Below are 20,612 nucleotides of genomic sequence, written 5' to 3'. Positions count from 1 at the left end.
GAGAGCTGTCTGCCTCTGGCCTGGGCCTGTAGAGAGGGTGCGGTCTGAAGGCTCCACTCTGGCCAGTAGGAGCTGTGTAGCCTCCTCTCTTAGAGTGGCAGAAGCCAGGCACAGAGAACCAGCAAAGCCCAGCCGGTACCTCCTTCTCCTCCATCTCCTGACTGTCTGGCTCCATCCAGAAGGTCCACCAGGGCCCCCTTCCTGTGCAGCAGCTCCTGGAAGGAACCCATCTCTGCAATGGCCCCATCTTCTAGCACCACGATCCAATCAGCCTGGGGCAGGACGTGGAGTGCGTGGGTGACGAGAATCCGAGTCTGGCAAGAAGGGATGGAAGTTACACTCATGCACTTGACCACTGTTCCAGACCTGGGGGAGGGGGCTGACACTGTCCTGGGGCTCAGAGTGGGGAGACCTCCCCTTTTTGTGCTCCTGCCCTGTTTCTTGAAAATGGCATGTCCCAACAGAGAAGAAAAGGAGCTCCTTCAACCTGTCTTGAAACCAGAAGACACAGTTCACCTGAACCTGGCCAGTGACCTGACGCAGAGCTGTGGTAGTTTAACCACAGACACGTAGGCAAGAAATGACTGAAGATGTGAGCCACTGAGATTTGGGGGCTGTTTGTTATGCAGCGTGCTCACAGCAAAAGCTGACCATTACAAAAAGGAAAACCGAATTCCAGGAGGGTGGTGGTGAGAAGATGTAGGTTAGAACTTTCTCTACATTTGCACTATGGCCTCTGAGACATTTTCCCAAACTTACCGTCCCCTGGAGCAGCCCATCGGGCCCAATGACCTGGTTGAAAACGTGCTGGCCAACATGGGCATCCAGAGCTGCCAAGGGGTCATCGAGCAGGTACACAGCAGCCTTCCTGTAGACGGCCCGGGCCAGGCTCAGCCGCTGCTTCTGGCCCCCAGAGAGCTTCATGCCCTGTGGTGACGAGGGAGGGACAGGAAGCTGGGTCTACACTTGCAGTGCCAGTGTGATGGGGGCACGTCTGCTCACCAGAGTGAGCTCCGGCTCACAGTGCCTCTCCTCCACGGCCACCTCCAGCCTGAAACACCGGCTCTCAAGACAACATCCGCCCAGCCTCCTCCCTGCCTGGCGTCCCCCATTACCAGCCACAATTCCTGCATCTGCCTCTCCCTCCCCTTGAGTCCTGCTTCTGTTCCCACTTCTCCATTGCTACAGCCTTCCTCATGGACACCGGTCACTCCGCTGCTGCCTAATCCAGTGGGGACTTTTCAGTCCTTATTTTCATTCATTCATCATTCCACTCATATTTACTACATGGCTATTATGTGGGGAGAGCTGATGTTGGTGTGGGGCGCGGAACATTCCAGGTCTACCTCAAAGGGGGATCCAGCAGGATTTGCTGATGGATTAGACATGGGTGTAAGAAAAAGAGAGAATCAAGGAGGACACCAAGGTTTGCGCTCTGAGCTCTCAAGGACGGAGCTTCCATTACCCAGGATGGGGTGGGTTTCAGGGGAGCAGGGAACAGGAAATCATGTTTGGCTTAGTATGTGACATAGCTGGACAGAGATGGAGGGCAGCAGGCACCCCACTCCCTCCGCTTGGCTGTAGGACGCCTTGTCTTTCTCCCCAGATTTCCCCAGATGGAAACTCTCCTCTTCCTTCCAGGAAACTTTACCCATTTACTTAACTTTATCTCCATTTTTCCACTCTCAATTCCTTAATCCAAGGGTCAGCAAATGTGTTCTGTAAAGGGCCGGACAGTAACTATTTAAAGGTTTGCAGAGGCTTCCTTGGTGGTCCAGTGGTTAAGAAGCCATCTTGCAATGCAGGGGGATACTGGTTTGATCCCTGGTCTGGGAAGATCCCATATGCTGTGGAGCAACTAAGCCCATGTCCCGCAACTACTGAACCCACAGGCTGCAGCTACTGAAGCCCTGTGTACCACAGAGCTCATGCTCTGCAACAAAGAGACGCCACTGCAGTGAGAAGCCTGTGCACCGCCACGAGAGTAGGCCCCGCTCTCCGCAACTAGAGAAAGCCCACATGCAGCAACACAGATCCAGTGCAGCCAAAAATAAATAAATAAAGCTTTGCTGCCCCACCCCAACCCTAGTCTCTGTTACAGCTGCTCATCTCTGCCCGGATCGTGCAAATGCAGCCATGGATCACAGGTAAATGAATGTGCGTGGCTGGGTTCCAATAAAACTTCATTTACAAACCCAGCTGGTGGGCTGGATTTGGTAATAGTTTGTCAATCCCGGCCTAACCGATAGCTCTGGATGCACATATTCTGTTTATCAGACATCTCAACCCAGATCTTTTGGTGAGGTCCTGAGAGAGGAAGCAATCTGACCACTGTCACACGGAGAGGCAGGGCAGGAGCCTGGGTCACCTCATTCCCAGTTGTTAGAGAGCCCCCACACCCCACCCCACCAACCCCTGCCATGTCTCCCGGCCTCTCTTCAGTCTCCATTTCAACCATTCTCATTAAAGACTATTTATTGATCACTTGGTATGTGCCTGGCCCTGAGCTGGGCCCCTTTCCTCCCCTACTTTCTTGCCCACTCTGTCTCCCCTGTATCCTTCCCTCACAGGTCAGGGCAACCAACGGCCCCAGTCGCCCCGCCTCCCTGGCCCGTGAAGGCCCCCCAGGACCCTCACCTGCTCCCCGGTTCGGGTGTGGACCCCCGCAGGGAAGCCATCCACATCTGGCCACAGGGCACAGGCCTCCAGGACCGTCTCCAGCCACAGTGCATCCAGCTCCTGCCCGAAGCACACATTGTCCACCACAGACTTGTTCTGGACCCAGGCCTCCTGGGGCACATAAGCCACTGGACCCTAAAAGACAAACAGGCTGATGGGGACGGGGTTGGGAGCAGTTTTGGAGGAGCGGCAGGAACCAGGTTCTTGGCAGTGGTGAAAGGCAGAGAGGAGCTGAGCTCTGAGACGGTGAATCGGGAGGAGCAGAGACGGGGGACAGTCCAGTGAACGGCAGGGGCCCGGCCTCACCTTGATGCTCACGGACCCCTCCACCTTGGACAGCTCCCCGAGGAGGGCAGACAGCAGGGAGGACTTTCCTGCCCCCACGGGACCGACGACGGCGAGCAGGCAGCCCTGGGGCACTGTGAGGTTGATCCTGGCAATGCAGAAGGGGCGACGTGTCCCTGAGTAGGACTCAGCCTGAATCTGGGCAGAGTTGGTGAACCCCAGACACCTGGCCTTGGCTCCTGGTGACTCAACCAGGATGGGGGGCCACTAAGAGGATGTCTGGGGCCCCCCTTCCTCTTCCAACCCCTGAATGGCTATGTGAGCTGCCATCCTGCATGCAACTGTACACGTGTCCACACACGCATGCACATGTGTACACAGATGCACACATGCACGCACACGGGTCTGTGCACACTCCCTATACCACACACGCATGCACTTGTGTACACAGATGCACACACACACACAGGTCTGTGCACACACACGCATGCACATGTATACACAAATGCACACACACACATGGGTCTGTGCACACTCTACACCACGCATGCATGCACAGGTGTACACACATGGGTCTGGGCACACTACACCACACACACATGCACACGTGTATACAGATATACACACGTACACATGGGTCTGTGCACACTCACATCACACACGCATGCACATGTGTACACAGATGCACACAAGCATGCACACAGGTCTGTGCACACTCTCTATACCACATCCACATGCACATGTGTATGCACACAGGTCTGGGCACACTACACCACACACACACGCACACGTGTACACAGATATACACATGTACATATGGGTCTGTGCACACTCACATCACACATGCATGCACACGTGTACACAGATGCACACACACACACAGGTCTGTGCACACTCCCTATACCACATCCACATGCGTGTGTGTACACACATGGGTCTGTGCGCATGCACATCACACATGCATGCACACGTGTACACAGATGCACACATGCACACATGGGTCTGTGCACACTCACCACACCATACCTCATGCACACCTGTACATAGATGCACACGTGTCAGCATACACAAGGGCGCATGTAACTGTGCCCACATGCACTGTACACACAGACTGCACACAGATGCACACCCTCACACAAGTACACATGCACGCCACACATGTGTACAGACATGCACATGACATAGGCACAGTCTATGTACACACAAGTGTGTACACAAATGCTCTCTCACACACGTACACCCATATGTACACATGTACTCACGCACACAGAGTTTACTGGTTGGGAGGATTTAACTAGCATCTCCTGTTTCCCAGGTCACAGCCACAGGCTCCTCATTGCTCTCCCTACTGAAGCCCTTGCCCCCCACCCTGTCCATGCCCTGCAGTCCATCCCCCGCACATGGGCCAGAGGGACCTGTTCAAACCCAACTCCCCAGTGGGAGCCCCAGCAGTTCCCACTTCACTTGGGGTAAAAGGTGAGGTTCTGATAATCATGAAGGACGCCCAGCATCCCGTTACTGCAGCCATGCTGATGTTCCATTTCTCAAACACATCTGGGGGATCGTGGCCCACAAGTGTCAAGTGGCAAAGTCTAGAGATACTTTCAGTTGTCACACCTGGTGGGGCTGCTCTCGAATCTAGTGGGTGGATACTGGGAGTTCTGCTAATCCTGTGACAGGGCACAGGACAGCCCCCACCACACAGAACTCTCAGCCCAAATGTCAGTGGTGCAGAGGTGGAGAGTCCTGGGTCCAGGCACACACCTGCCTCAGGACCTTGGCACTTGCTCTTCCCACTGCCTAGAAAGCTCCTCTCCCAAACATGTGCAAGGCTCGTTCCTTCCTGTTATCTGACCTCTGTTTAAACGCCAGGCATTCCCTCACTACACATACTCCTCCCTTGACATCACTCTTCCCCCTCACCCTGATTTCTCATTCGTGCCCCCTGCCCCACCCCACCCCACCCCACCCCCTGCCATCAGAATGTCAGCCCCAAGAGCACCGGGCCTTTGTCTGTCTTCTTCACTCTATTCCCAGTTCCTAGAACAGGGCCTGGCACACGGCAAGTGCTCAATAAACACTATGAAATGAGTGGACGACAAGCAACACAGATACAGTCCAGGGTGTTTCCTCCCCCTTCACAGGGAGCTTAGGGGTTGGCTGGGATTTTCTGCCACAGAGACCCAGCCAAACAGCTGGGGGCTGGAGGTGACAACGGCCAGTCTGACACAGCAGGGACAGAAGTGGCCAAGGCTGACCGGACCCTGGGGCTCCTCTTGGCCAGGCCTCCGTCAACATCAGCATGACCAGCCTGGGGACCAGAGGGGCATCTCCTTCCTGACGGGCAAAGCTCAGAAACCCTGTTCCCCGCCCGTCTATGGGAATTCTCGTTTTCCCGTCCTCCCCCACCTCGCCAACATCCAAGGGAAGGTTGTTACCAGGGAAACCACCTGTACCTGTGCAGGCAGGGAGCGCTTTCCTGGGACCAGGTGAAGGTGCCGTCCTGTATTCTGATGCAGTCCTCCCCAGCAGCTACAAGGCATACAAGGCCAGTTACACAAGATGCTCCCAGCTCGCCCGTCCTCCAGGACACCCACGGGCAGCAGGAAATCTCCCCCACTAAACAAACTGTTCCTCCACTCACTGGCTCGTGTGACCCTGCTGTGGTCACATTCTCTCCCTGTTGGATGGTTACATAGATCAGTGGTTGGCAAACCACAGCCTAGGGGCCAGACCCTGTCTGCTGCCTATTTTCATAAAGTTTTATTGGAACACAGCCACGCCCGTTCATTTATGTATTCCTGGGGTTGCTTTCACACTAGAAAGGCAGAGGTGAGCAGTTACAACAGAAAAAAGGACTTGGAAAGCTTAAAACAAGTATAATTGTCCTTCACAGAAAAGGTTAGAGGGCAGCTGATACAATTTATCACCTGACCCAGAACCCTGGAGATGGAGTGTTATTAATTTCACTGGGACCATTGATGTAACCAGGGACATATAGTCTCCCCATATCTCTGGGTCTCAGATATTTTATCTATGTAACAAGGGAGGCACCAGATTAGTGGTTTCAGACTCTGAATACACATTTAGAATCACCTGGAAAGATTTTTTTTAAAATACACAAAGCTCTCCATGGTTCAGCTCAAACCAATAAAGGAGACTCTTCTTGAGGGTGAGGCCTGAGAATCCTACATTTAATAAGCAGTCAACACCCACTGACATCCACTGGACTGGATGGTCTCAAGGGGAGGGTTTCAGACACACTGCAGGATGTCCAGTTACATCTGAATTTCAGATAAACCATGAGCACTTTTTCAGGATAATTTTGCCCCACACTTTGCATGGGAGATACTTATACTAAAAAAATCCGAATTTCGTAATACATGAAATTCAGATTTAACTGGGAGTCCTGTGTTTTCCTTTGTGAATTTGGCTACCCTGCTCCGGGGGGTTGTCCTTTCTTAACAGTCTGGGGTGTGGGGGTATGTCTTCATTTCTGTCTGTAAAGTGGGTGGGTCACAGGAGCACCTACCCCATGGTGCCGTGGTGAGGTTCAAGGGGGTCATCACTAAGTAAAGCACTTCCAAAGTGCTGGCTCATGGTACATGCTCGGTCACTGTCAGCTGTTGGCGTTTGTGTTAGCCTCACTGTCACACACCTTCACGGGAAGAGCAAGGACTGGGATGGGGGAAGGGGGGTGTGGTGAGGCTCCGGTCACAGGCAGGTGACCAAGGGTGTCAGAGTCAGGACTTCAATCACACTCAGGGGTTTCTGGTCCAGGGTCCACGGGGCCTCCTGCTGGGATTCAAGCATGGCATCTCGGACCCCAAGCTAGTTACCAGGCAGCTCCTGGGAGTCGGGAGCCTGCTCTCTCTTGGTGGCCCTCAGGACGGTCCTGGTGGAGGGGGGATGCCACAGTGGGGAGCAGAGGCCAGGAGTGGGGCTGTTACTGCCTGGGCCACACAGCTGGCAAGGCAATCCTGGGATTCCAAGCCAGCGTCCACCTCCAAACACCCGAATCACACCAATTCAGCTAAACATGGCTGTGCCCAGCTGAAAACATGCCAGAGCCATGAGGAGCCTCAGAAACACCAATTTGGGGTTATTTAGAGGTCTCTTTGCTGACGTAAGTTTTATTGGATTATTGGATTTTTACCAATAATAATTCTAATAATAACTAACATGCATTGGATGATGACTTGCTGCAGGGCCCTAATCTAACTGCAAGGCTTCAGAGGACCCATTCAACCCTCACAACAATCCTGTGCAGAGGTGCTGTGATGATCACCATGTCCATTTTGCAGAGGGGAACACTGAGGCTCAGGCGGATTAATAACTGGTCAAGGTCACCCATCCTGGGGTCCGTGCTGGAGCCAGAATTTGGATTCGGATGATTTCTAGGTAGGCAGCTTGATGCTTCCTTAGTCACAAGGGGAGGATTCATACACAGTGCCTGTCTCAAGTAACACAGCCTAAAGCATGGTCTGCACATGCAGTCCCATCGCTGGCAGCCCCCAGCTGGGGTCCTGGCATTCCACCAGTGGGAAGGGGGCCCTGCTGGTTCTCTTGTCTCTCCCACCTGCTCCTGCTGAACTCAGCTCTCACCGCATCTGGAGGGACTCGAGTCCACAGCCCCAGGGTCAATTTCTTCCAGGGAGAGGAAGGCAGCCAGGCGGTCAAAGGACACCCGGGCCTGGAGAAACCAAAGCCTTAGGTCAGCTGTACCGCAAGGGCCACAAAGGAACTCAGACTTCAGGTGTCGGGTACCTCAGGATAATGGGAAAGCTTCCTGCCTACCAAGCCCTATGCATTTTCAAGGCAACAGCACAAAGCTTTCCAGGTCATGGACAATGAAGTGCATGAGGCTGGCGCAAAGCTGGTGGTGACCTCCCACTTCCTTGCTTTCATTCTGCAGACCAGACCAGGGAGGAGGACGGTGGCCTTTTTGATTGCCTGTCATCAGGAACGATTACAAACTCTAGCCACCTGGGGGTGTCTCCACTCCCGGCCCCAAGCCCATCTTCCGGGATGAAAGGATAAATAGGAATGTCTCAGCTGGAGCAGTTTTCTCATTTTCATCACGCCCAAGGAGGCACAGTAGAGACAGTAAAAGAAGAGAAATGAAATGAAATCCCTTTGTATTAATGTAAAAAAGGGACCAGAGTAAATCCTCGCAGATGGATTTGCTAGAAAGGTGACACTGCCTATTTTGAGGATGTTTGCTGGCTTCTTCCCACTGTTCCCTGTGACCTCCTGTCTCTTTCCCTGATTTGTTTCCTTGTTTCAGCCCAGCCTGCAAGGATCCTCCTGGACAGCCTCCCCTCCCCGCGGCCTCACCTGGACGACGGAGTGAATGGAGAAGGGCAGGAAAGCCTGGGCCTTGTTGAGGATGTTGAGAACCGTGAGGGTCACGAAGGCCTTCTCGGCATCCATGGCGTTCTCCTCGGCCACCAGAGTATGCACAGCGAACACAACCAGTGCCACCTGGGTGAGACACGGTGGTGACAATCAGCTGCCGGATGTGGCCAGGGAGGGCAGGCTAGCGGCAGGGCTCCAGAGGCCATGTGGCCACACCTGCCATGTTGGAATGGCTTCTCTTCCACCCAGAGGGTCCCCCAAATTCTGCTATTGATGGAGGGAGTTGTGTGTATGTGGCCCCCACTCTTAGTATCAGAAACTCTTCGTTCCAGGCATTGGATGATGATGCACTTTTCCATCTTGTTAGCATTTTCATGGTTCTAGACATGGTGGGATTTACGACTCTAGACTCTGGGAAGATGACTCAAGTTGCAGGTATCAGCCACCACGGAGCCCTCTGGGTCCTGTGGCACTTGTGGTTCTAAATGTCACTGGGTGGGGGGTTCATTTCCAGGGGTTGGTGGTGTTATGTGTCCGGGTGTGGTTGATACGATGGGCATGCTAGGTGATGGTCAGTCTGTGATGGTCACTTGGTGTGGCGGTGACCCTATGATCCTATATGGGGAGCCCTCATCCCGCACCCCCAGCACTCCCTCCCCAGTCCTTGCTCTGCCAGGGGGCCAGAGTGACATCACCAGAAACGTGGACACTTGGAAGGACACCAGAGACACAGAAAAGAGGAGGCTGGAGGTCTTCAAGGCGCCCAGCTCCTGGGCCCGGATGCGCAGGACTCTGTCCAGAAAGGCTCCCTCCCAGCCATGGCACTTGACCGTCCTCACGTTCCTGAGGATGCAGCTGGTGAGCCGCGCCCGACAGTCCTTCTGCCTCATTTGCTCTTCCTGGGACCAGAGGGAAGAAGAGAGGAGAGGATAGGAAGTCTGGAATGTTCCTTCTCTGCAACCGCCACAGGCCCCCACCCCTACCCTGCACCTCCCTCCTCCCCCCTGCCCTGCACCTCCCTCCTCCCCCCTGCCCTGCACCAGCGTGGGTCCTGAGACCTGCAGGCTTGCCACCCGCTTCTGGCCTGGAGTGTCCCTTCTTCCAAATGCCAAACCTGATGGTGGTTCCTCCTCTTGGTGATGAAGAAATTCAGAGGGAGGAGGCTCATGAAGACAGCGATGGCGGTGAGGGCAGACGGTCCTAGAAGCTGGATAAAGAGGGGGCCGGATGTCATGAGATGCCTCCAGGAGCCCAGCTGTCAATACAGGGCTGGTTGGGAGGGTAGTGGTTGTGATGCTCAGACTTGGGTCCTAAGGCAGTGAGGTGTCCTAAGGCAGAGAGTCCAATGAGAGCAACCACCAGGTCATAGAAACCGGGACTCCTGGGCTCCTTAGAAGGGAACACATGTGGAAGATGGAGTCCACCTGTGTTTGGTGGGGGAGGGAAAAATTATGAATGTCACATGATGGAGGGGTTGGTCATGACAGGACATGCATCCAGATGGGCAGGACAGGGTTGTGCCTGGCTACAGTGGTGAAAACAGACTCTGGATGGGGATCTGGGTTCCAATCCTGAATTTATGCCACACTTTGGTGTGGCCCTGGACAAGTGAGAGTTGGACCCATAAAGAAGGCTGAGCACCAAAGAATTGATGCTTTTGAACTGTGGTGTTGGAAAAGACTCTTGAGAGTCCCTTGGACTGCAAAGAGATCAAACCAGGCAATCCTAGAGGAAATCAGTCCTGAATATTCATTGGAAGGACTGTTGCTGAAGCTCCAATACCTTGGCCACCTGATGCAAAGAGTCGACCCATTAGAAAAGGCCCCGATGCTGGGAAAGATTGAAGGCAGAAGGAGAAGGGGATGACAGAGGATGAGATGGTTGGATGGCATCACCGACTCGATGGATATAGTTTGAGCAAGCTTCGGGAGTTGGTGATGGACAGGGAAGCCTGGCGTGCAGCAGTCCATGGGGTCACAAAGAGTCAGATGCGACTGAGCGACTGAACAGCAACACCTGGGCAGGATACTCGCCCTCCCTAAGCTGCAGTCTCCTCATATTAGAGGGGCGTGGAGCCGTTTCCACCACCTGTAGCAAGTGTGCTGTTGTACAATCATTAGCTGAATCTTCAATCCACCCCCACAAGGGTTGCCAGACTTAGCAAATAAATATATTTAACTGCAAGCCCAGTTAAATCTGAATTTCAGATAAACAGCAAATAAGTTTTTAGTGTAAATATATCCCATGTCATGTTTGGGATAGACTTATAATAAGAAATACTTCTGTTGATCTGAAATTCACCTTTAGTTGGACGTCCTGTATTTTCTCTGGCAGCCCTGCCCCCACCAGCTTTGTGACTGGGGACAGGTCTCTTCCCTCACTCTTTGGTTTCTCTCTCTGGAAAATGTGAAAGTGGTCAAGAGGATAAACGATTTTTATGTGGCTGAAACAGTAAAATGAAACAGCTAGCCCGTCTGTTTCATTTATGCAGCAATATCGCCACCCAGGGGTCACATGGAGAGGCTCCCAGAAGACAAACACCTGCCAGAGCTGGGAGAATACTCAAAGGACTGTGAACAGAAGTTTAAATAAGCTCTCTTTGGCAAAAATGCTAACCCCGATGCCCACCCCTCCTCCTTTACCAGGGCCTCCTGGTGACTTTCTGAAGTTAGGGATCGTCTGCCAAGAGGCAGACAAAAGGGATGGGTGGCATCATCTGCAGATTCACTGGGGTCATTGGTCAGCCTGCTTCACTGCCCTGTATTTTCCCCTATATCCTTCCACCCTTTCTCTCCAATAATAACAGCTAACATCTATGGCACCCTACTCCAGTACTCTTGCCTGGAAAATCCCATGGATCGAGGAGCCTGGTAGGCTGCAATCCATGGGGTCGCTAGGAGTTGAACACAACTGAGCGACTTCACTTTCACTTTTCCCTTTCACGCATTGGAGAAGGAAATGGCAACCCACTCCAGTGTTCTTGACTAGAGAATCCCAGGGACGGGGGAGCCTGGTGGGCTTCCGTCTGTGGGGTCGCACAGAGTCGGACACGACTGAAGTGACTTAGCAGCAGCAGCAGCAGCAACATCTATTTACTTGCTGAGGACCCGCTGTGTGTGCTAGGTCAAGGTGTGCTTGCAAGGTGGCAAGTCAAAAAGCATCCAGGCTCCAAAGTGGGGGTGGAAGCAGCAGCAGAGGTACAATAATGATGATAACACACAACTGGTATTCTGGGACATTCCACACTCACTCACAGTCAATAAGCCGTTGATACACCCACCTGGGGGCCGGTGAAACCCGGCATGCAGGGCAGATTCCTCCACCTGTTTATGTGCAGACCTCAGGCTGTACAAAATGATCCATAGCTTTTCCACTACTCAATGATTGATAATGAAAATCAAATGAAGATTCTACAACATGTGGAAATTATGTGAAATTCAAACTTCAGTGTCCATAAGGGATTTTATTGGAACCCCACCAGGCCTGTTTGATTAGTATGGTTAGCTGCTTGTGCACTAGAAGGGCAGAGTTGAATAGTTTTAAGAGAGACCCTACTGCTCCCACAATGTCATACCCTAAGAAAACCACAATTCAAAAGACACATGCACCCCCATAGTCACTGCAGCATTGTTTACAATGGCCAGAGCATGGAAGCAACCTAGACGCCCATTGACAGATGAATGGATAAAGAAGATGCGCAACCTGTATACAATGGAATATTACTCAGCCATGAAAAGGAACACATTTGAGTCAGTTCTGGTTAGGTGACCTCACCAGAGCCTGTTATACAGAGTGAAGTAAAGTCAGAAAGAGAAAAAACAAATATTGCACATTAATGCACATATATGGAGTCTAGGAAAATGGTACTAAGAAATCTATCTGCTTGGAAGGAATGGGGGATGCAGGTGTAGAGAACAGACTTGTCGACACAGTGGGGAAAGGAGAAGGTGGCACGAATTGAGAGAGAAGCATTGACATATATACACTACCATGTGTAAAATGGACAGCTAGTGGGAAGCTGCTGCACAGCACAGGGAGCCCAGCCTGGCGCTCTGACGGCCTAGAGGGATGGGAAGCAGGCAGGAGGGAGGCTCCAGAGGGAGGGGATATAAATAGATAGATAGCATTAATCATGACTGATTTAACTTGTACAGCAGAAACCAACACAACACTGTACAGCAATTATCCTCCAAATAAAAAAGTTAAAAAAAAAATCTGACCTGGTCCTCTACAGAAAAGTCTGTGAGCCTGACACCCACACCTGGAGCAGAGCTGAAGCTCTTTAAAGTGCTCCTCCCCCATGTGTAATCAACAAGGCAAACACTTACAGGGTACAGCTCGGTCTCGCTGTCCAAGTGCTCACTGAATTCCTCAACTCAAGGGCAAAGGCACTTTCTTTAATTCCATATGCAGGGTATGATGTTGGAGGCAGTAGGGTCTCTCTTGGAAAAGTTACTGATTATTTTGTAGAGCTTGAGGTCCGCACGTAAGCAGGTGGAGGAATCTGGCCGGCATGCCGGGTTTCATGGACCCCTGGGTGGGCGTATCAGTGGCTAAATAACTGTGAGTGAGTGTGTGGAATGTTCCAGAATACCAGTTATGTGTTATTATCATTATTGTACTTCTGCTGATGCTTCCATCCCCACCCCCACCCCCCATAAAAGCTTGCAGCCTGGATGCTTTTTGACTTGCCACCCTGCAGTTCAGGACCCTACTGCTCAGCAAGTACACAGATGTTAATTATTATTATTGGAGAGAAAGGGAGGAAGGACACGGGGGAAAATGCAGGGCAGTGAAGCAGGCTGACCAATGACACTGGTGAATCTGCAGATGACACCGCCCATCACTTAGCCTCTTGGCAGATGGTCCCTAACATCAGAAAGTCACCAGGAAACCCTGGTAAAAGGGGAAGGGTGGGCACTGGGGTCAGCGTTTGTAGCATTATTTTGCCAGAGAGAGTTTATATGTCGTTATTATTTTGCAGATGAGGAAATTAGGCACAGAGGGGCTAGTTATGGGAAAGTTTCACAACTAGCAAGCAGGGTATGAGCTCACTGCAAGGTCTGTGATTTTAATTAAACATTTTAAAAGAAGGAAATTCCCTGGTGGTCCAGTGGCTGGGACTTCAAGCTTTCGCTGCCAAGGGTGCAGGTACAAGCCCTGGTTAGGGAAAAACGATCTCACAAGCTGCATGGGCAACCAAAAAAAAAAGTCTTACATCACAAAACAGATGTAAGGGAGTCAGAACTAAGTTCTGATTCTGCACCCCACCCCCTGCCCCCAGTGGCTACTTTATGTGTTTTGAAAACTAAGTAGTAAATTTCTGCCCCTAAATTTTCTTTCTGTTTCATTTTTGTTCATGATAGTGGTGGTGGTGCTGCTGCCCCAGCGTTACTGATAACTTCAAAACGTGCCTAACCTGCCTGCTTGGCATCCTGATGCATGCGCGCCTGTCTGATTCTTTGTGACCCTATGGACCGTAACCCACCAGGATCCTCTGTCCATGGGATTCTCCAGGCAAGAATACTGAAGTGGGTTGCCATTTCCTTCTCGAGGGGACTTTTCTGACACAGGGAGCAAACCCATGTTTCTTCTGTCTCCTGCATTGGCAGGCAGGTTCTTTACCACTGGCACCACCTGGGAAGCCCCGATATCACACCCCCAAAGTGCCCATGTCATCACCATCATCATCATTATTTGATAGACGAGGAAACTGAGGCCCAGACAGGTGAGCATCCTGCCCAGGGTAAAGTAAAGTCCGCCCTGGCCTGAGACTTTGGCCACAAGAGCAGCCCCCAGGGTGCGGACAAAGACAGGATTAAAGGGGACGAGGAGGAGGAGGGTTCCGCTCAAATCCCGGTCCCTCTGCCCCAGCACACCTGCCAGAGGTAGACAAAGCACACGACAATCCAGATGAGCGGCAGCCACAGCCCATTGAGGTAGGTGATGCTCTCAGTCAGCCGCTGCACGTCCACAGATACCAGGTTGACCACGTCCCCCACTGCACTGGACTTTCTGGAGCTGCTGGACAGAGTCAGGACCTGGGCGGGGTGGACAGATGGAGACCTGAGTCGGAGGGAAGCAGGGGAGGCCGACGGCTTGGACTGAGCAAGAGCCCAGCCACCTGGTAGGCTGGGCTCTGAGTTATGCTGTCCCTGCTGGCTGAGGCAGTTTTCTTTACCATCTGAGCCTCAGTTTACTCATCTGTAAAGTGGGCTGATAAAATCTCCTAAGCCCAACTCCCAGGACCACTGTAAGAATCCAGGGAGATGACAAAAACAAAAATACTGTGCTAGCCCTAAAGTACTGGAAACAATAACAGTATGTCAGAACCTCAGATTTATGATGATGATGGTAGCCATCTGCTGGGCGCAATGGCCTAGCTGTGCTGTTCTGTGCCCAGTTGCTCAGGCGCAGTCGTGTCTGACTCTTTTGTGACCCTAGGGAATGCAGCCCTATGTAGCCCTATGGAATGGAGTCCACCATGCTCCTCTGTCCATGGGATTTTTCAGGCAAGGATATTCAAGTGGGTTGTCTTTTCCTTCTTTTCCAGGGGATCTTCCTGACCCATGGCTTGAACTCACACCTCCTGCACTGACAGATGGATTCTTTACCACTGAGCCACCAGGGAAACCTGATACAAAAATATAGAGTGTTTTATCCACAGTGTTTTAAATTAAATGACACATACTGTTTAAATTAAGTGTTTTAAATTAAATGACAAAGCTGTCTGTTGTGTCCCATCATGGAAAAAATGATGAAAATGTTCATTTATTTAACACAGTGCCTAGGACATAGGGTTTCCCAGGTGGTCGGGGGAAAGAATCCACCTGCCACTGGAGGAGACCCAAGAGACGCAGGTTCAATCCCTGGGTCAGGAAGATCCCCTGGAGGAGGAAATGGCAACCTACTCCAGTATTCTTGCCTGGAGAATCCCATGGACCCAGGAACCAGGCGGGTTACAGTCCATGCGGTCACAAAAGAGTTGGACATGACTTAACAAGTAAACAACAATTTTTGTATCACTTTGGGGGGAATAAAATCAATGCCAACTATTCAATAAATTAAAACATCTTGATTAAAAGGAAAGAAAAAGTGAAACTAGAATCAATGAGATGAATAATTATTTATCTCATTTCACAGACAAGGAAACTGAGGCACAGAGAAATTGACCAACTTGCCCAAAACCAGGGGGTTTGGATTGGAATCCAGGATAACAGAGGCTAGACAGAGTGTTGACTGATCCCCCCAGGCATTCAACATGCCTTGTGGATACTAACCTGATTTTCTAACAGCCACAAATTTGCCCTGATTCTGGGGTCACAATGGACCCCTTCCAGCCTGTTGATTACTACATTCTACTTGCAATCCTCTCTGCTGGGTGTGTCAGGGAAGAAGTGAGGGGGTGAAATGTTGAGCTAGAAACAACCAAGTACAGAAATTCTCCAAAAAATCTTCAAATCTTTACTGAGCACCTGCTCTGGGCCTCACTCTGAGTTCTATGGTCAACAGAGGTGAGGTGCTTGATCTCTTGGGAGTGGAGTTTGAGCTGGGGAACAAAATTAAAGATGTACATAGTTCACTGTTTAATAGTAATTATGATGAGTGTCATGAAGTGTTTTAAAATATAGGTTTTATTATTATTCAAGTATGGCAAGCCCACAGGCCAGAGAAGACTGATACTGACAAGAGGGTTTATTGCACTCAACAATCTCAATAGAAAGGGGTATTCCACGCTGTGGGGGGCACTTGGGGAAGCACTGGGGTAGGGTAGGGTGGGATGAACCACAGGCAAGAGCTTGCTGTGGTTTTCATGAGAAAATCAAACAGAGTTGGCAGGCTTAGGACTGCCTGCTGCTGCTGCTAAGTCGCTTCAGTCATGTCCGACTCCGTGCGACTCCATAGACGGCAGCCCACCAGGCTCCCCCGTCCCTGGGATTCTCCAGGCAAGAACACTGGAGTGGGTTGCCATTTCCTTCTCCAATGCATGAAAGTGAAAAGTGAAAGTGAGGTCACTCAGTCGTGTCTGACTCTTCGCGACCCCAGGGACTGCAGCCTACCAGGCTCCTCTGCCCATGGGATTTTCCAGGCAAGAGTACTGGAGTGGGGTGCCATCGCCTTCTCCGTAGGATTGGCTAGTTTGAGTAATTTCAGCTGCTCTGGGCATAGGAACTGGGCCTCATTGTCTGATTCCTGGCCCTGGGGTGATTATGGCAAGGACAATGGCCAGAGGCTGAGGGCCTCAAAAGGAGGCAGCTGGAGTGTGAATCAGGGTTGGTTGGTTTGCATATGAAAGGCATGCTTTCTGATGAGTCACTTACCATCTGGAGAAACTGGCTGACCTCGGAAGGGACAGAGGGACAGTCCCTCCAGGGTCAGCAAGGCCCCAGATGTCGAAACACCAGACACAGAAAATAAGGAAGTACGGCTGGACTTACCTGGCGGTCCGGTGGTTAAAAACCCGCCTGCCAATGTAGGGGATATAGGTTCGATCCCTGGTCGGGGAGAATCCACATGCCTCGGGCAACTAAGCCCGTGAAACACAACTACGGAGCCTGCACAGTAAAGCCCGTGCTCCACGGCAAGATAAACCACAGTGAGGAGCACATACCCCGCAACTCGAGAGTGGCCCCTGCTCGCTGCAGCTGGACAAAGCCCGAGCACAGCCACAAAGACCCCGTGCAGCCAAAAGTAAATAAATTAATTTTAAACCTGGTTAATACAGAAGCAGCCTAGAGGGCAGACTGGGGGGTCTGACCCATCAGGAGATGAAAAGGCTGACCCTGAAGTTCTCCATAAAATGGGAAGAGCAAAGCCCTTAGGCTGCCTTCCCGCAGCCTCAGCTCCACGTGTGGACTCAAAGGACGGAACAGGCCACACCCGTCCCCAGCGAGCCACTCACACAGCCACCCTGGAGCTGTTCCCGTTGCTTCCCTCCTCTCCCGGGCGACAGCTCAGGGGTGAGAAAGGGACTCAGCGGGGACTGGGTTGCCCTGGCTCAGAGGCTGCAGACCCAGAGGGGCCAACGTGTCTTAGAGCAGCAGCCTCACGGGCTTCGTTTCCAAGAACGACCGCACAGAGAGAAGCCCAAGGTGCTGGCTTCCCTCCAGGTGCCACAGTTCACTGACAGAACTTCCAGCCCGGATTCCATTTACAAGTGGCTCAGGGGTCATTCCAACTGTAAGCAGTGCTACCTGGCAAAATAGGTGACAGTCTACCTTTATCTTTTTTCCACACATCCCAAAGGTTAGTCCTTTATCCACAGAGAGAGGGCGGAAGTTCACTACATGAAGAATTGGGGAAAGGGTGCCCAGGCAGTGGGAACCACATGTGCAAAGGCCCTGAGGCAGGAGGACGCTTGGGAACTGAAAGGAGACTGGTGTGGCTGGAGGAAAGGGAAGGAGGTGTGAAGGAAGCATGTGATGTAATCAGACAGAAGAGGTCTCAGGGTCAGATCATGCAAGGTCTTACAGAAATAACCAAGAAGGTGAGAGTGCAGTACGAGCAACTATGAGAAAAGTGATGAATGAGTGTGCTTGGGGGCGCAGATGAGGGTAAGGGCTCAGTGACATGGCTCTCCTTGGCTGGCACGTCTGTGTGTAAACTGGGACAGGCTGGAAAGAGCGGAAAGGTCCCACCCCTGCCCCGGGGCTCACCTTTCTGTACACCAGGCCAGTGATGGCCGTTCGCAGCCTCATCTGTAGCACTTTGAGTCTGTACATGTGCTGCTGCTCGAATAGCGTTTGCAGGCAGGCGGAGAGGAACATCAGCACGGCAAGGAGATAGCCCTTCCAGGCCGGGCTGTTGGGGTCCCCGATAAACTCCAGGAAGAGGCTTGCAGGAGGAGAGGGAGGGAGAAGTTGGTGAGAGAGGGTGCCCATGGCTACTGCTTCCGCCTAAGCCTGGCCGGGTCTGGAGGACCAGACAGTACGGGAGGGTCTTTTGTTTTTGCAAAAACAGTTGCAACTATTTCTCCCACTGTCCACGCTCATTTCCAGCATGACTTACATCTCCAATCAACAGGCGGATTCTTATCCTCACCTGTTATGGCTGAGTTGTGTCCCCCCCAAACGTGTATGTTAAGGTCCTAACCCCCAGCGCCTCGGAATATGACTGTGCATTTGACGACAGGGCCCTTAAAGAGGTGATCCAGTTCAAATGAGGCCGTTAGGAGGGGCCTGAATCCAGGACAACTGATGTCCTTAGAAGAAGAGGAAATCTGAACACACAAGGAGACACCGGGGGTGCGTGTGTTCCGAGGAAAGACTGTGAGGACGCAGAGAGAAGGCAGCTGTGTACAAGGCAAGGGGAGAGGCCTCAGGGGAAACAACCTTGATCTTGAACTTCTAGCTTTTGGTGATGTGAAGACAAAAATGTCTGTTGTTTAAATAGGACCTGATTGAATTTAGAAGCTTTTGTACAGCAGAGGAAACCAGAAACAAAAATGAAGAGACTACCTCCAGACTGGGAGAAAATATCTGCAAACGATGTGACCAACAAGGGATTCATCTCCAGAATACACAAACTTCCTCAGTTCAATATCAAAAAAACAAATAACCCAAATAAAAAATGAACAGAAGATCTAAATAGACATTTCTCCAAAGAGGACACACGGATGGTCAAAATGCACATGAAAAGATGTTCAGTGTTGCTAATAGTTGGAGAAATGCAAATCAAAACTACAATGAAGGATCACTTCACACTGGTTAGATTTTGTTGTTCAGTTGCTAAGTCACGTCCAATTCTGTGCGATCCCATGGACTGCAGAACACCAGGCTTCCCCGTCCATCACCATCTCCCGGAGCTTGCTCAAACTTATGTCCATTGACTTGGTGATGCCATTCAACCATCTCATCCTCTGGTCAGAATGGCCATCACCAAAATGTCTACAAACAATAAATGCTGGAGAGGGTGTGAAGAGAAAGCGATCCCTCCTACACTGTTTTTGGGGTTGTACATTGCTGTGGCCACTATAGAGAACAGTATGTGAGTCGTGTCTGACTATTTGTGACTCCATGGATTATAGAGTCCATGGAATTCTCCTGCAGAATACTGGAGTGGGTAGCCCTTCTCTTCTCCAGGGCATCTTCCCAACCCAGGGATCGAACCTAGGTCTCCCACATTGCAGGTGGATTCTTTACCAGCTGAGCCACAAGGGAAGCCCAAGAATACTGGAGTGGGTAGCCTATCCCTTCTCCTGGGGAAGAGAACAGTATGGAAGTTCCTTAAAACACTAAAAATAGAACTACCATATGATCCTACAATCCCACTCCTGGGTATATCCAGAGAAAATTATAATTCAAAGAGATGTGTATAGTCTTTCGGACTCTGTGGGAGAGGGCGAGGGTGGGAGAATTTGGGAAAATGGATTGAAACATGTATATTATCATATGTGAAATGAATCTGATGTGGTTGGGGGCTCCCCACCTTAACACTCTGTGGATTTAAGAGGCCGTTCCTTCTGGAAGTGTATAAATTAGCCTGGGATAGAAACTGCATGCTGAATTTACTTATTAAGAAATGAGAAACCAGAACTATAAAGGTGGCATAGAAATACAAGAAACCATTCTTAAGTAATCCTTTAAAACTTTGAACAGAGTTACAGATTTTACCATTTGTGATAAACTGGTATATATAATTTAACCAGAACCAAAAGAAAATTAGTATTGTGTGAATTCTGAAGCACTTTCAACATGTTGTAGGAATAATGTGGACTTTCTTGAGTTTTACACATTCATAAGTGAATGGTCTGTGTCTCGTGCCTTTGTTGGTTTCCTGTGAGCTGTGGTTTCTGGGAAGTGAGCAGCTCTCATTCCCGTAACTCTTGTAACCCAGTCATTTGTGTGCCTCCTTCACGAGGATTCAGTGCGGCTGTGGTGCTGTTATCCCTCTGATAGGAACTCTAACTAGGTGTAAAGCCCCAAAGGTCTGTTACTTATTTTTATTTTATATTGTGCTATATTTCATTCACAGTGTTGTGTTTGTTTCAGGTATATAGCAAAGTGATACAGTCATATATATATATATGAATTAACAAAAGCAGTTCCCGTCTTTTGATGGGGTGCTCATGGTTTATAACATAAATGGCATTATTTTGAGAGAGGGATGACTTAGGTATGGCATTGGGTTTTTTTTCTTTTTGCAGCCTGAGGCAGTTGTAAAATAACTTAATGTAGCTTTTTACAACTGTGTATTCTACAGTAATTTTTCATTTGGTGAAATTTTAACTGTTAATGTTTTTGGCATTGTGCTTTGTACCATTTATTAAATAAAAATTAAAATAACAAACA

General features: G+C 50.7%; 1 protein-coding gene across 3 annotated transcripts in view; it reads right to left on the bottom strand.

Annotated features, from left to right (window-relative positions):
* The window catches only part of ABCC6 (ATP binding cassette subfamily C member 6), a 66,908-nt gene that overhangs the window by 24,550 nt on the left and 21,746 nt on the right, over positions 1-20,612 (bottom strand). Inside the window, exons 9-19 of one of the 3 annotated variants that reach the window (XM_055409559.2) lie at positions 17,979-18,156; positions 14,202-14,363; positions 9,437-9,529; positions 9,018-9,221; positions 8,302-8,448; positions 7,570-7,657; positions 5,421-5,496; positions 2,986-3,112; positions 2,638-2,814; positions 760-927; positions 140-314 (exon numbers count right to left, since the gene is read on the bottom strand). In XM_055409559.2, the coding sequence (XP_055265534.2) occupies positions 140-314; positions 760-927; positions 2,638-2,814; positions 2,986-3,112; positions 5,421-5,496; positions 7,570-7,657; positions 8,302-8,448; positions 9,018-9,221; positions 9,437-9,529; positions 14,202-14,363; positions 17,979-18,156 (1,595 nt within the window). The remainder of the gene's footprint in view (positions 1-139; positions 315-759; positions 928-2,637; positions 2,815-2,985; positions 3,113-5,420; positions 5,497-7,569; positions 7,658-8,301; positions 8,449-9,017; positions 9,222-9,436; positions 9,530-14,201; positions 14,364-17,978; positions 18,157-20,612) is intronic. The other 2 variants (XM_088832902.1, XM_088832903.1) reach the window with 2 other exon arrangements.

This window comes from Moschus berezovskii, chromosome 27 (genome assembly GCF_049115385.1).
Source record: "Moschus berezovskii isolate FMDL1 chromosome 27, NW_MosBer_1.0, whole genome shotgun sequence".
In the NCBI taxonomy this organism is placed as follows: Eukaryota; Metazoa; Chordata; class Mammalia; order Artiodactyla; family Moschidae; genus Moschus; species Moschus berezovskii.
Note: the sequence above shows the minus strand (reverse complement) of the source record. Positions and strands in the feature narration are given on the sequence as shown.